Below are 16,770 nucleotides of genomic sequence, written 5' to 3'. Positions count from 1 at the left end.
ATCTCTTCCAAGAGCACCTCCTCCCCTAATGATCTCCTTGCACTGGTTGAATAGGTGCAGTATGTTACGCCAAGGTCTCCCACCGAACTGAAGCTTTAATGATGTCCCTCACTAGGAAGTCACTTTGGATAAAAGCATCTGCCAAATGAGTAAATGTGAACTCTGCAGAACAGATTGATGGAGCGTTTCAGCATCTTTCAGGGTATTTGTTTGAATTTTCTGGCCTGCAAGTCCACTCCCATCAGCCTCGTTTCCAGCAGCAGCAGCAGCAGTTTTTAGCAAACAAGCTCTGATAATCCCACTGAGCACTAACTGCCCTCCACCATATGGAAGACAGACTAAGTTAGCAACTAGCTTTTGCAGAAAGTGTATAATTTAGCAGCTTAAGGGTCAGATATTTTCTCAGGTGGAAAAGATCAAACCAGAGCTAAAAAAAAGAACAGTACTGCATGTAAACAGGCAATTAATTGCTTCTATGTAAAATATAACAGCTTTATAACAAGCTAATGTATAAGCTGCGTGACCAATAATCCATTATTGAATCTCTAAATGACAGAAAAAGCATTTTCATTCAGCCACACAGTCCCAGGTGAAGCATTACAACTTAACACAGGCGGACAGGTAATAATAAAAGTTGTACCAAACTCCAGCCCTCTCCTTACGAAAAGGTCAGAGACACTAAGCCCTTGTTTTTCTTCACTCTGAGCTTCCAGCATGCAGCCATATGGACATACAGCATGGCCTTGGCCACTGGCCAGAACCTATGGATCCCACACAGACGCACACCCACCAGAAAGGCTTTCACACACACTTCCTCTATACACGTGAAATCACAGTGTAGAGAAGTAAAAATACTCTGCAAGCTGAAGAAATATGAGAAAAGAAATGTTATTTAAAAAAAACACAAATACAGAATAATTCTTTTGGATTCTGAGACAAACAGGTTGAAATCTTCATGCTAGTCTTCAGAGCAAGACAGAGTATTCTTGCAGTATTGTGTGTGTGTAACGTTTAATCCCCGTACAGCTCATCAGCAGAGCCGAATTAACCCTGTAATGGCCGTGAGGGTCAAGACAACAAGCTCAGTCTGTCTCATGATACCAGAAAGTTCATAACAGAAGTGCTGAATCCATTAAGTGACACTTAAAGATTATTTCATAAAAAATACATCATGAGTTGATAATAAAAATATAACAGGATTACATTCAATCAAGCAAATATATGTAATGAACCACATTTAGATCTTTGTTTTTTATCCTTTAGTTTGCGATCGCTTTTCAGCAATTCTCGATACATTTCGACAAATCCTGCACAGATGTTTCATATCAAAAAACCCTGCAGGACGTTGGGGATAATTCCTACTTTGCCGGGTTTTTAAATGTGTGAATCTGCAGGGAGTGTTGAATTTCACCAACAGTAGCTTAACGCTTATTGAAAAAACACAAAACACTGGCAGAGAGATGAAGGTTAGATCCTGTTTCCACAAATACAATATGTCCAAAAATGATCTTCTCTTGTGAAAAACGAAAAATGTGAGTTCGAATTTCAGTTCACATTTAAAATCCACAGTCTCATAAAATATAACAAATCCTTTACACACTCTTAATCCTTTGTTCCCCAAGTTATGATCTCTTGGTATGCTTCCTACTGTCTGCAACATGAGTCATGAGAAGAAGAAGAAGAAGAAGAAGTAAAAAGATCTATTCTTGTTATCTGCACGTCAGATATACACTTGCTGTGTGCTGGAAAAAGCCAGTATAAACCCGTCCCATTGCTAAGATCACCATCTGTGGAAAAATTTGCATTTTCCAAAGACAAAAAAAAAGACTACGGAGTTTATAAAAGAGCCAAATGGAAGAATTTGATTTATCTTCAGTATAAAGCTGTTAATACAAGTATGTTTGGACAAATTGTAAACCATCAGTAGTTTTTCTTTTACTTGTTTTCATAATTATTTATCTATTAAGTATATTTTGTTGTCTATGTGTAACAGATGTTTTAATTTAACAGGTTTGTATTTCACCAATGATCCATTTCTGCTCTGATGGCGTCGTGTTTTACACGGCCTTTCAGAGGAAGAGGGAGCTCAGTGTATAGGCAGAGGGGAGGTGCCATCGGGCGGAACGCGCCTTGTCAGCAGAATTGAGCGACAGCAGTAAATTATCAGCATGGGGGGCTGCAACCGGAGCAATTACTGTCCTCTCCGTCAGCTTCTTCTGTGGGTGAAATTCAAATCAGCTCAATTCTCTTCCTTTCTCTTCATCCTCTCTCTCTGTGAGGATGAAAGTCAGCTGAAAAACTACAAGCTAATCCTGTTGGAAAAACCCTGAAATCAAGTTTTTTTTTTCTTCTTCAAGAAAACATCAAAGTCAATGGATGCAGAGGATCAGAGAAACTGACACTTCAAAATCTCCTTAACCGCCCTCGTCTCTCCCCGTCTCTCTCTCTCTCTCTCTCACATCCCTGACACATCCCACACCCTGTGAATCCATCTGCCTGAGCAGATCTTGTCGGCAGAGTCACGGCAGCTTGAAAGCTGCAGTGAAAAGATGAAAGAGAAGAGAGATGGACTCTCCACGCTTTAATGCCGATATTTTTCAATGATCTGCACAAAACATGTGCTTAATGAGTCTGATTTATTTTCATTCATCTATTTTCTGAACATAATGACATAACAGAGCATACAGAGCTCAGGACTGACCACAGAGTCCAGGGAACTAAAGCACTTGGGTTAGGGAAAGATTGTGGTTTTGGTTAGAGGTATCTTATTGTATAAAGCAAGATTTCAAGGTCTAGGTTCCTCACACTCATCACACCGCTGCTCTGAACAAATATACAAATGAATTCAAATGAATTCCAACCACTTTCAACTTCCACTTTGCTGTTTCTGCAATCAGGGTTCAGCAACTGTGAACACAGTGCAACACATCCTGCACAGATCTCTCATATCAAAAGAAGAAATAATCATGTCTGATTACTCCCATTTCATATCTGCTCTCGTAAATTAGTTGTCTATAAACGTAATTTCCAGATGCATTATGAGGAGGAAGACATTAAATCACACACAACCACCAACAAACCAGCACAACACAAGTCGAGTGCTGCATGAGTTCATCTATTTTACAGCCGCAACTAACAATGGTTGTCTCCAATAACTGTTATCAGAAAATAGTGAAAAATGACCTGATGCAATTTGCACAAGGTGACATCTGCAACTGTCCAAAAGCCAAAGACATTCAGTTTACTATCATACCATCCTCACATTTAAGAATCTGGATTTGTGATTAAAGAACAACCTCAAATAGTTGCCAATTCATTTTCTATCAAAGAGCTAATTGAATAATCGGCTCTGCTCCATTTGCTGCTGATGGATTGTTTCAGCTCAGACAAACAGCTAGCAGCTGATCACAATCAGATCACTTCCAACAATAACGTTACCTCCCTGATATCTACTGGGTTTGTAAATCATGAATTCATTAGTTTGTTTATCTGTATTTATTTAGAGTGCCAGGGATTAAAATGAGATAAACGCTGCGTTGCATATGAGAATTCGTTTTTGCCTCTGGTTTCATGTTGCCGATGCCATTATGAATGGACAAGCCCACAATGTCTTGTTGCTTCATGCATGCTGCTTTGTACACATACAGTACACACACACACACACACACACACAGATATAAACACAGTGCTAATCTGAAAGGATCTCCTGCTACGCCCTCTCGTGCCGCAGACGATCAATGCAGTGCTGGAGAGTTTAAAGGTACAGTTCCCCTGAATATGCGGGTTTACTGAAGCTTTATGAAGTCGAGGATCCTCCGTGCTTCTCGCTAAAAAACAACTTCACGACTTGTTCATTAGAAATCAGCTTTTTAGAGCTGTACGTTAAATCTTTGCTGACATCAATATGTATTCTTTATTTAATGGAGCTTGTTTTATGACTAAATAAGAGTTTCCATCCTTGTTGCTTGATAAGCTGACAAGGTTTCTGTGACTGAAATATTGATTATCTTTCTTTGTTGTCTAAAATATAAAAGATGTTTTTGCTTTAGAGCTAAAAAAAAACAAAAAAAAACTATCATCCATTCTGTTCAGGCTTTTAAAATTAATACAGAAATATGCTGAACGTAAACTAAAATAAATGAGGACTTGACAAGTCTCAATTGAGGAGTCATGAAAATTTTAGATGCCTCGAAATGAGGTCACATTTAAAAAGCTAAGAGAGACCGCGGACCGGATGGAGATTTGACAGCGAGCTGCTCTTGCATCTCATTCTGTGAATACCTCCACACAAAGAGCCTCACAGGCGGCGGTAGATCGGCTGTCTGTGCTCCAACAGCAGCAGGTTGTGGAGAGACGGAGGATTGGAGCACAGGCAGGGAGAGTGACAGAGGAAAAACATGCCAACATATGGCTGCTCTGGGACTCAGCCAGACCCCGAGGTTATGGATTATCTGGCTTCCTTTCTCTAGTCGTCTATAACTCTGAAATATCAATCAATACTGTTCAGTCATGATGAGTAACATGATGAGACTAAACACGCTGAGGTTACAAACTATAACCCCTGATTCACATGGAATTATAATTTTCCTAATTGTCCTTTTATCCTTCTTTTAAACAGCATTTTTCAGTTGCTCTTGAATTAGTATTATTGTCTTATTTTTGTTGCTGTGTCATTATCATTTTTCTGCCTAAACTCTTATTTTGAAGGCACTAACTGTATTTTTTTTTGTTTGTTTACATAAATAAATAAAAAATTTCTGCATTAACATTCATGACTCTGATTAAGTAGACCTAGTTGTACGGCTTGATGTTTTGTGGTTTTGAGTTTGGGTGATGATACAACACTTTAGTTTTACATTTAGATCATAGATGCATCTTTAATTCATTGTGCTACTGAAAATGAAACTACAACCCCCCACACACCCCCCCCCCCCCCCCCCGACGGTTTGATTTTTGTGTTTGTGGTACTTTTATTTTTTTTAAAGTTTATTTATATATTTTTCTGTCAGATAAATCAAACACTGCTGGAGCGACTCTGATGCCACTGTAATGAAAATCTGAAGAAAGATGGTTGTGGATCCGCCTGTTTGCTGCTCAGCCAGTGATAGAGGGAAAGACTGAGCCTGAGGGTGTGTGTGTGTGTGTGTGTGTGTCTGTGTGTGTGTGTGTGTGTTGCCACGTCTCACTGAGGAATATTGATCACAGACCTCCATCCACTCAGTAATGCCACTGAAAAATCACAGCCTCTCCTCAGGCACCATTCTAAGGATCTCTGAGTGTGTGTGTGTGTGTGTGTGTGTGTGTGTGTGTGTGTGTGTGTGTGTGTGTGTGTGTGTGTGTGGCCTAGTTTACTATATTCATGGGGTCCAAAAACGAGGATCAACTATACTTGTGGGGTCTGAAAGCTTTATAGAGACCCCACATGTGTAAATGGCTCTATCTCAACGACGGGTCCCTACAACTATAATAAGACAAGATGTGTGTGTGTGTGTGTGTGTGTGTGTGTGTGTGTGTGTGTGTGTACATACATATAAGCCTGATAATTTGATTTGAACTGTTGAATTATCTGACTGATCTGACAAACACTGGGTTATCTATATCTACAGAATTAATGATGTTATTATATGACTGATTACTAATTAATTCTACACAATAAAATTCCCATCTCCTGCTCCCAGAGCCCAGACTGAATCTTCAAAGTGTTTTTTTTTTTCAGTCTAAACAACCGTACCGAGCCGAAAGAGAATTAAACTAAAATTAAACAGATAGTAGATAATTGTTTATATTTTACTGCATTAATTACCTTTAACTAACACAAGGTGAAAATAACAATGAATTTATTCTGGGGCCAGAGAATGAACTGTATGGCCACTAAATTATACATTCAAACCCATTAATTTGCAATATGCAGTTTCTATTCTGCAAATACAAACCTGCAAAACAGCTTTGACATTTATTTATTTTGTTTTTTCTGGCCTCCAGTTTTAAACTGCCAAAAACATTATTATAAGAATTTTATTTCAAAGATTTCTGCTACACTTCAAAGTACAGAGACAGGTTTCTGCTCCCGCTCTGATACCGCTGCTGTAAACTCACCAGTGCCTCCTGCAGAATCAATATGTGTTTCTCTAATAGCTTATTACAGTGGATGGAGATTAATATGCTGTTAGAGTTGCTGATAATACAATCACTGATGTGCGCCACAAACACAGCAGGTTACTGGCTGCAACAACATCACAACAATAAAAACAATACATTTGTGACAGATTGAGATCATCATGAAGCTGAGGTGGGGAAACTATCCTCCAGTAAAATCATGCTGATGCCAGGAAAACAAAAAAAACAGCCAACCAAAATAAAAACTCATTACTGGAAGCTGGAACTCTACAGTCGGCTACAAGCATTTTGGTCAGAGCAGATGACCCAAAAGTATGCGACATATTGAAAAACGCATGGTTCGAGTAGATACTGGACGCAGTTCGTCTCTGGTCCTCCGGGAGCAGACACGCCCAAACACAAAACATGCCACTCAACAGCGACTTGTATCCGCAGAGATGAGCGGAGCCAAACGCAGCTGCAAGCGGCTCCGAGCATCGAGCACGAGAGCCTTCAGCTGCAGAGCCTCATCGCTCGTTCACAGCCTCCAGCCCGGCGAGAGAGCGAGCGGGCGGGCAGGCAGACGGTTCGGCCCCCCCCCCCCGGCTCCCTTCGCCCGGAGCTCTTACCTGAAGCTGGCCGGGGAGTTCACCTGGATGTTGCGGCCAGAAGGCGGGCTGCCTTTCCTTTTCTCTCTGTCCGCCATGCCTCCCTGTTATCATTCCTCCATTGGCTCCGCTGCAGCCGCCCGGCAGAGACACCTGAGAAGTCCGGCGATGCTGCGATAGTGTGCTGCCTTTGGGGACTGTGGGGAAAATATAAACTCAGTTGAACTGTGCAAGAATTATGAAATTACATCGATAACTTGGGAAATGTGTCCTATTTTTGCCAATAACCAATACAACAACAGGTTCGATTACTGATTGTACTAAATAGTTAAGAGTATACGTTATATGTTTATTAGCCTAGCTTACAATAAAAGAGCCCGCTGAACATTTTAAATTGTAAAAAGTGTTTGATATTGCTATATATTTACCAGCAGGTCGTATAAATGTTTAAATGGCCAGTGTTTGGGTGTAAACAGGTAGGCTATAACTGGCCGGCTATATGCACAAGGCACAGCCCGAAGCCTAATGTATTTGATTTATGTTTTACAATAAGTTTTGCCTGCCCACTGTTCCACCCACAGTTATTGGCATTCAGTTTTATTTTTTGTTTGTTTGTTACCAACTCAACTTACTTAATTGTAAAGGTACTTGAGTGGGGCACTCAGGTGTAGGAAACCATCCCTTACCTGTCTTCAGTCTAATAAAGATGATTGTGTAAATATGTGGAGCCCAACACTGAGATTTAATGATCATATTCAATATATTGTATTTTTCTAGATCCTCAGAGTCTTTTGTTGTTATTTTCCTTTTACAAATTAGTTAGCAGCCAAACATCCCCACCTCATGGGCAGACTGGGAAAGCTTCAACCTGGGGTTTGCTTACAATCCCAACAGACTTATTTGTAGCAACATCACCTCATTTCAACAATTACTAAACTGGTTTTAAGAAATGTTAGAATAACCAAACAGGAATAATGCCCAAGACTATAAAAAGGGGACTCGATTTCCAATGAGAAGTGATGGCACTGAACATCAAATAACAATGGCACTGCTTTTTAATCCCATCAATTATGTTTTAGTTCAGGTTTTATTAGTAGAATTTAGACTGAAACCACTGGTCTGCCCTACTTTGCATATTAGCACAAATTGCATATTTGATAAAAAAAAAAGGAACAAAAAGAGACATAGCCTATTATCTCAGCTGTATCTGTCTGTTTTAACTCTCACAGCTGTGATTCTTAAGATTAAGTTAAACTGAATGATTACATTTTTCTTAATAAAACGTCAGACTTTTATAAACTCATCATTACCTCCAAAAGTTGGAGTTTTACGAGGAGACCTTGAAGGCAGCAGGAGCTCCCACAGCAGAGAGGAGAGGGCTAGTAACTGGATGAAAAACACAGAGTAGAAAAACAGAGGTGGATAGTTGCTGGTGGATATAAACAGTCACTATGAGACTGGACTAATCTGAAATATCTGAGCCAGTATATTTATCAACTCTCTGTTACTGGTGCATGTAACACGTGTAATGTCTCCTGCGGGTCTACATACTGACAGTAGTTTATGAATCCATCAAAGCTCTCAGCTTCATCCTTACACTGTGAAACAAACACTACATTCACATTGGAGACAGTATGTTGACATGTCCATTAACTAGAACTGAGATCATTAAGGAGTCGTGTCAGACAGGAACCAGCAGAGGGCGACACTTTACACACAAACACAGCATGTTGTGTTTACAAATACAGGAAGTCTTGGAGAAGTGATGACACTGACATTATTAGAACAATATTTGTCTTGATTTCTGCTTTTTTTTTTTTCTACCAGTCTACATCCTGTTGGTCTTTTTTTTCCACCCGATCTGCTGTCATTCTTTTATCATTCTTTCTTACAGGTTCACTCCTAAGCCCCAGAGCCCCTCTCAAAGAAATGCCCAAGTAATTAAAAAGAAACATTAAATTAAATTAAAATTCTTCCATATAAACACAAAATTCTTCCATATAAACACGGCAACACATAAACAGCACAACCTTAATTTGTGAAGGTCCTAAACCTGTACATTCACACCGTAACAGCTTACTGTAATAGCTACAAATGCAGGACTGCTGCTAATACTTTGAGCGGCTCCTTCAGGGCCACCAAGGAAATGTTTTTGCATCAAAAGGTATAAGACAGCTGTGGAATCCATTTCCTTTGTTTCTGCACTCTGGCCAATCGTAGACATCTTTGCAACACTGCTGTGAAGGTAATATTTAATATAAATGGCATCAATGGTCTTCCTGATTACTTCGTCATCTACAGTCAGAAGGCAAGCTGGGAATAGGTATATTTTTTGACTGCACTTGAAGGCAACGTAAAGCAAAACAGGAATATGAGGGATTTGTTGAGCTGATGATAAATGATCAATTCTTGATGTCACTTATCACACATGATGACACATGTTTTTATGATTAACACATTAGTATTATTTGACCTTTGTGACATTTATTTGTTTTCAGAGCAATCACAAAATGCTACAATAAACAAATTTTTATTACAATTTTCACTTAAAGAACAATTTGTAAACTTCTGGTTATGTTTCATCTCAACCACTGAAGGTGAACATTTGGAGTCAGTCATCCTCATGGTGTTTTGTTTCTCACCTCTGAGGTTATTTTCATCAAACTCCTCGCTGCAAAGTGGGAACTGAAGTGAAAACAGGTTGTAATATAATTAAAAACAAACTCAAAACATATATTTTTTATATATAAATAAATGTAATATATTTTTTCCCCTTTACCTTTTGGAAAGATCAGCTCTGTCCGTCGTGTATGGCCTCCCTGGCACACTAATTTCTCCTCCTTCACGCTGTTAAAAAAAAAGACAAAAATGGAAACGTGGGACTGTGTTGTCTTTGCTTGAGACACAAGTCAATCTGAGTCAATCACATTTGTATTGCTGACAACAGAAACAAAAGATGTGACAATGAGAGCACTCAGTGACTATTTTAAAACACAAAACATCTAATAAGAAATCATAAATCAGACAGTTTTTATAATCTTATTTGTTAATACAACCACGCAACACTTACAGGTTGTATAGGTTAGTGTTGCTGAGCTCCTGCCAGTCCCTCCAGGTGAAGTAGTGTGGACAGCCTCGCTCTGGACAAGGAGTGTGCACCTGCTGAGTCAGTCCTGGCCACTGCCTCGACAGCACGAACAGCTTGGACATCACGGCCAAGATCAGATCCCACAACGGCCGAAACTCTGAGGAGAGAACAGGAACGGCTGTCTGCTCTGTAGCTGTGCACAGTGTTTGGTCTCATTATGAAAGAGCGATCATAGATTTAAAAAATAAATAACAATATTTTTTTTTACCCTCATCCTTCTCAGGTCTCCTGCAGCGGATCTCTATGAACGGATCTCCATCTTTATTCCTCTGTCTGACCAGAACCAGCCTGTTCCCACAGCAGAGGAGACTCTGCTCTCTGCCCGCCCAGTGAGTCGTGAACAAGGAGCACGTCTTGATGGTCACTCTGATGGTTACATACAGTACATGAAAGTAATTTACGGACATTTATTGCTCTAAACTAATTTAATTTGTATATTTCAAAGAGGAAACACACAGGTTAACTTTCATTTATATCATGTCTATTATTTAAGCTTATAAACTAAATATTCGATATTTGGATCAAGTAGCTTGTGAAAAATAAGATGTGCCAGATTAACAGTTGCTATTTCAGTTTGTCAGATACATATTTAATCAACATTTGAATTAACATAAGTATGGGGTCGGACTCTGTATTGGCAGGTATACAGTATTAAAGGAACAAAAAATGTGATCCTTGCTAATTCAGCACATCTGTTAGGCTGCAAATAGCATTTTGATGAGTGACACTAAATGTCCACACTTCGCTGCTATTGATAACCATAATTTGTTTTTGTGCCCACACAGCAGATTCATGGCCTAAAATTATGCCTAATAACAATAAAACACATTAACAACATATAGGCTAAATCAAGAACATTCCTCATACCCATACTGATGGGTATAATAACAATAATCTCATTATTATGGATTTCAGCTATAACTGTAATTATTAACTGTGATACAGAAAATGTCCAATGAGGAAACATGTCAGGAGCTTTTTCTACCTGTGGAAGAAGCCGTGAGGAATCTCGGGCAGGAAGTAGATGTGAACACTGAGGTCGTCTCGCTTGTCCTCGCCCCACTTGTGGCACACTATGCGGTCGTCCTTCAGGTACATGGGGAAGAGACAGGCGCCATCTGGATCTCTTTTGGCCTCCCTGCCTGACTCCCACTGCTTCACACCGGAGATGGACTCTAGAGCATGGGGGTTCAGGGGGCTTCCGACAAGAGTGGGGAGGCAGACTTCAAAATACTGCAGCAGGGTGAGTATCACACCTTCCTCCCTCTTGGTTCCCACCACCTCTCTGATCAAGTCGTCATCGTCCACAAACAGTTTCTCTAACTCTTTGCGGACCAAGATTCGCATGGCTGCATTGTGTAGGGTCCCTCTGCACCTCAGGTCATCCACCCAGGTGAACTTTTGTTTCACCAGAGCCCCCTCCTGCATGAGAAGGTCTCTGGAGACCCCCTCCAGATGCTGCACCAGGTCATGTCTCACAATGCCCTGTGTTTAGAGAAAGCGGCAGGAAGGGCAAAAATGGATGAAAAGAGTTTAGCTGCTCTTATGACAACTGACACCGCACTGCAGTCCTTGTCTCTGCGAACTCTACTGTTATCCATGTGGAGGGCTGCAGACAGACCGCCTCTGTGACACATACTGTCTCTAACGACTAAGCTGGAGGTTCTGTGAAAATGTAAATGGGAATTAAGACACAATGGGCATTAACAGAACAACAATCAAGACGAAAAGCAAATGCTGACCTTGAAAATTGAGATGAGGAACGAAGGCTTGATAAACACTCTGTCACTTAGCACATCGATGTCCTCGTACCAAACGATCATCCCAATCCGGTGCAGATACCGCAAGAGGAATCGCAAGATGGACTGGAGACTGTCTCTGCTCAGGTTAACATGGTTTAGAATGAAATCGTTCAGTTCGTCAATCAGAACAATACCTAATATGGAAAACAGAACACATTTTAATTAAGATGTAAAGTCTTAATCTTAGTTTTCTTTAAATACGCAGTTGATGGAGTTACTTACCATGCTGGGGAACTTGTTCTAAAGCAACAAGTGTGTAAATAGCTTGTTCCACTTCTTCATAGCTTTTTGGTAAGATACTCTCAGAACACAGAAACACACTTTCCGACTGAATGCACATCAAAATATGACTTCTGAGTTTTGCAATATCCTCAATCTTTGTGCAGTCAAGAGTCAAGAGATCAAGAACCTGAAAGGAAGGTTAAGAGCATCTGTGAAAGGCTCTATAGGCAAGACAAGAAAAGTTCATTTAGACCGTAGCACAACTGAGGGGGGTTCCTAATGCTTTTCTTGAAATTAATTATTTTAATTATTAAAATAGAAGATTTTAAGAGCATTTATTTACATGGCAATATTGTAAAATTAATGTATCAGTACACATGGAACTAAACTATATCTAAAAACAAATTTAGAGGCAAAAAAGTGATATATTATACAAAAGTAAGACCTTTAGAACAACATAATATATATCCATCAATTCATCATTACCTTCAAATTGTATTCCAAAAGACAATCCAGCTCATCCACCTGGTCTGCAAAGAGAGAGGGGTCTGTGTTTTCTTCCAGGTTTTTTTTCTGGTGTTTTAAAACCATCCTCCGGTTTTCCAGCATGGTTTTGACCTTCTCCTCGATGTCCGTCTTCTTCTCCATCACCTCCTCCTGGTCTCTGCACTGGTCGCAGTGTGTTCCCACCAGCAGGACCACCGAGTCTGGCACACGCAACTGGATGTTGTTTATCCAGAACCACAGTTTGTCTTTGAAGGATTGCGGGTTCTCAATGCTGTAACTGGTTGGAAATGAAAATCAGACAATTTTCTCAGCGTCTCATTTCAAAATCCTAAAAAGATAAACCAGTGTGCACATTAGTGGTTGTTACTTGTGCAAATAAAATGACTCCACAGTTAAAAAAAAAAACAAACACTGTTTGTCTTCCACTTCACCCAATAAGCTTTGCATTTCAAGAAGCTCAGTAATGATTGGGCAGGGTTCAACATATGATCCTAGCATTACAGAGTCAAACGCCAAAAAGACTGGGAACCAGTGACTTTATAGATTATAGATTTATCAAAATCTTAATACTTGCTCACCTGGATAAATCAACAGTAAGGATGACGAGGGCTCGTGATGTGATGAAGACATGGTGCGTCAGGTAGTACTCCTCCTGCCCTGCAAAGTCCCAGAAAAAGAAACGGACTTTTTGGGTGTACAGTTGACTGATCTCAATTCCCTCGGTCCGGTCCTTTACTGCCACCACCACGGGCTTCCCTTCTCTCAGGCTGCGGCACAGTGTGGACTTCCCCGCCATGGAGGATCCCAGGAACATGGTCTTGACCGTCCAGGCACTGCATGTGTTTGGGTTCTCCTCAATTTGACGGAAGTAGCTCTGGATGTCCTCGACCCCTCCAGCACAGACCTCCTCTGGTGGGCACCTCAGCGGGTTGGCTTTGGCCTCACACACAGTCAGCTCGCAGTTACTGGCCTGGAAGAGCTGGAATGGGAGCTCGGTCAGTCGGTTCCTTTCAACAAAAAGCTCCTTCAATTTCGGGAGACCGATCAGTGGTTCGATGTTTTGCAGGCAGTTCCTGGAAAGGTCCAGATAAGTGATGCTGGTGCACTGGTTTATATCTGAAGGAAGCTTGGCCAAGCGATTGGTGCTGAGTTTTACAAACTTTAGCATTTTTAAATGGGGGAAGATTCCCTCTGGAATGACTCTGATGTTGTTCTGGTTCATGTAGAGTATCTCCAGTTTGTCCAGGTAGCACATTTCCTGAGAAAACTCCATTATCTTGTTCCTGGAGAGATTAAGCTCCATCAGGTGGGTGAATCTGGAGATGCCAATGACCCGTTTCAGTTTGTTCCTCTGCAAATCCACACTCCTAGCATGTGTCAGCAGATCCCGAGGAAGAGACTTCAGTTTCTGTCCTGACAGGTCCCACTCCTCCCAACTTTTTGCTGTGTTGTGAATGAATACATTTACAGTATATTTAAGACATGGGCATTATGTCAAAAAAGCAGGTTTACTGAGTTGCCTGGAGAACCTCACAACATAAAAGCAGGCACAGCTATTTCTATGTCCATGCTCTAGGTTTAGGGGGTCTTGGGAGTTTCACTGAGCAAAAGTTAGATAACTTAGTAAACCTGTTGCCTTCAAAAGAACGAAGGTTACAATAATGTATAGGATGAGGTTAACAAGGGGACACTAGTTCAACATAAACACCATAACCAGAGTTTGATCAAAAACAGGATGCAGCACTATTGTTAGTCATCATCACTACTGGATGACTCGTTAGCTTTTAGAAGTGGAACTCCCTCCAGTGGACTGTTCCTGAAACCAGCAACAGACACAACTCACTACTGAATTGTACAATGAGCATGTGCTGCAGCCGCTTAGCTTAGAAAGAAGCATTAATGAATATGGTCAGTGACCACAAATCTTTACACTGAACAGAGCGAAACAAGTGATTCATGATTTGCAACTGAAAATCTCAAAATAGGATATTAAATGTAAAAGAGAGCATTTTCGTAGGTTCATCCTATTATTTATAAATATATAATTTATACTTATAAAAAACTCAATGGTGTTTGTTTTGGTATTTGAGTTTAGCCTGTTCCCCATAAAACTACCTTAATATTGTTATATAAACTGTTTTTTTTTTTTTTTTAAAGGCATAATACCTCATTGGAAGTTACTTACCTCAACTGTGTCGATGGTAGACAAGTATTATGGAACATTATACTGGTATCTCTCAGTATAATATTTCTGTACCAAACAGATATGTCAACATTCCCAACAGAAATCACAGACCTCAAACAATATTTGAAGTGCATGTTAGGTTGCTTACCACTTATACAGGCCATTTTCTTCACAGATCTTTGTGTTTTCTTGATGGGTGATATCCTCAGGAAGTGTACCGAGAGTGAAACAGACCAGTTACTTTATGATCGATGCAAACTACTGGCTCCCACTGCAGGCATGAGGAACTGGAATATGCAAACTCAGAGTACTTCCCATTTTATTTTATGTCACAATTTGGAACAAAGAAATAAGAAAAAGCACCCTTTTCTTACTTAATTTTGAGATAAACAACTTATTATTTGTAGTGAATGAAACTCTGCAAACTCAGTGTCATAGTGTCGTTCTTGATACTACCACCAGATGGTGCCTAAGTGCTGTACACTCTGGCTTCACTGCACCATGCACATTCACTGTGCTTCTTATTGTCTCACTCTGTCTTTATGTTGCAGGTTTGGACCAAATTACAACATGTGTGGTTAAGTTCAAAAGTTTTGACCCTTCTTTGATTTTACTTTAACAGTCTTAGTGCTAGAAATACAATCCATATTCCATGCACACACAACCCAATAATTGCTCTAGTATGAGCCTACTCAACCTTTTCTTACTGATTATTCTGCTTTCCACTTCATTTTGCAGCCTGTGCGCTGAAACTATTATCTGAGCTGTTTGGCAATAGTGGGTTTCCCACCACAGCTCCTCAACTGTGCTGAGCAGCAAGGCCGAGTGGGGAGTGACAAGTCACCTCTGGCTGACCTGCTGCACAGTCACTTTCAATTACATCAAGATTGTGATGTGGCTTGTCACATCATTGTCCGGGCGAAAAATAAAAAATAAATTGCTTATCTGCTTCAAATGAGTGTTACCTCTACATATGATAAAGGGAGCGGAATGGGTGACAGTTAACAATTCAATAAGTGACAATGATGAATAAGTGATTATTCAGGGAAAAGATGTCACATAGTATTTTTTCAAAGGAAGGAAACTTTATTTCTTGCTTATAGTGTAAGGTACACGTAACATAAGAAATGGCCATGCAGCCAGCCGGCGAGCTGTATACCCTAAGCTGCCTCTCCTGGTATCTGGGAGGATACACAACTCACCATTACTCCTGCTCTGTGTGGCAGGTGTTGCCAGGAGCTTGGGAGTACTTGGCACTGGCTTGAGGAAAAAAGGTTTTGGACCATAAAGATTTTAATGTTTGCATGAAATGATAATATACAACATACGCACACGAGACCCACACATATACCTGGGATGAACTATTTAAGGTGGAAACCGGCAGGCTGACCCCGCCGTTTGTCAGCCTACCAGTCTCCGTGTACAGCTGCACACCTGGTGGGTCCTGAATGCAGCTGAGGTGGCACCTTGTTGTACTCCATATGTCCTGGATGCAGAGAGAAAGAAAGGTTTCAAATGTTTTTCAATATTTGTGTGGGAATGTAATAAACACACAGAGGTGTAAAAGCAGCTGAAACAACATGGACTCTGTCTGAATTACACCTCATACTAGAGAAACTCCCTGTTGGGTAGCACCTGTTAGGAAAGAAGACTAGAAATCGATGACATTCTTTGCATTTAGAAAGTTCTCTGTAATGGTTTTTTTTTTTTTACATTTTGTTATTTTGTAATCTTATATTGAAATCACACGGGTTTTTAACAAAGATAAATCTCTTTGCAAACCCGCTAACATCGGGCTTTTTTCGGCGATGGAAAGGGACTAAATCGGCATTCACATCCGGGTCAAACGACTCATTACGACGTAATGGCGGCCCCGGCTCCGATCGGCAGTGATGTAAACGCAACACCCGAGCGAACCCGCCAATTTTCACCCCTTTCCTGCTGTGACGTCTTTCAAAGCACAGACACTGTAAACACACCTGTCACCTGTCCAGCCCAGACCCGCTGTAAAACACATATTAACCGATAGGAGGCCCGACACTTTTACAGGAGCACCAACCCGGAGATGAAATGTGACAGATCCGTTTTACCAGTTTACATGGCGTCTAAGATTTTAGTTTGCTCAGGGTACGATATTATTTGCTCAAAAATATATATATTTTTCAAAATATCATTTGTGTGTTTGCAAAATGTATTTTGCCT

At 40.4% G+C, this 16,770-nt stretch overlaps 2 protein-coding genes across 2 annotated transcripts in view; both read right to left on the bottom strand.

The window, feature by feature from the left end:
- mapk8ip1b (mitogen-activated protein kinase 8 interacting protein 1b) overlaps positions 1–6,879 on the bottom strand; it is a 48,074-nt gene extending 41,195 nt beyond the window's left edge. The window contains exon 1 of the mRNA XM_056379107.1: positions 6,726–6,879. Coding sequence (XP_056235082.1) covers positions 6,726–6,802 — 77 coding nt within the window. The 5' untranslated portion in view covers positions 6,803–6,879. The remainder of the gene's footprint in view (positions 1–6,725) is intronic.
- Positions 6,880–8,031: 1,152 nt separating this feature from the next.
- Positions 8,032–14,878, bottom strand: si:ch211-210p4.6 (malignant fibrous histiocytoma-amplified sequence 1 homolog). Its single transcript, XM_056376558.1, has 10 exons — positions 14,717–14,878; positions 12,962–13,826; positions 12,363–12,660; positions 11,877–12,063; positions 11,595–11,788; positions 10,838–11,337; positions 10,061–10,218; positions 9,775–9,949; positions 9,484–9,551; positions 8,032–8,090 (listed from the first exon to the last, which is right to left on the bottom strand). Exons 1-10 carry the CDS (start codon positions 14,730–14,732, stop codon positions 8,032–8,034), a joined length of 2,520 nt encoding a protein of 839 aa, XP_056232533.1. The 5' UTR covers positions 14,733–14,878.
- Between the last annotated feature and the right edge of the window lie 1,892 nt (positions 14,879–16,770).

The sequence above is a fragment of the Seriola aureovittata genome, chromosome 1 (genome assembly GCF_021018895.1).
Source record: "Seriola aureovittata isolate HTS-2021-v1 ecotype China chromosome 1, ASM2101889v1, whole genome shotgun sequence".
Taxonomy (NCBI): Eukaryota; Metazoa; Chordata; class Actinopteri; order Carangiformes; family Carangidae; genus Seriola; species Seriola aureovittata.
The sequence above is the reverse complement of the archived record's forward strand: the minus strand, read 5'-3'. Positions and strand labels throughout refer to the sequence as shown.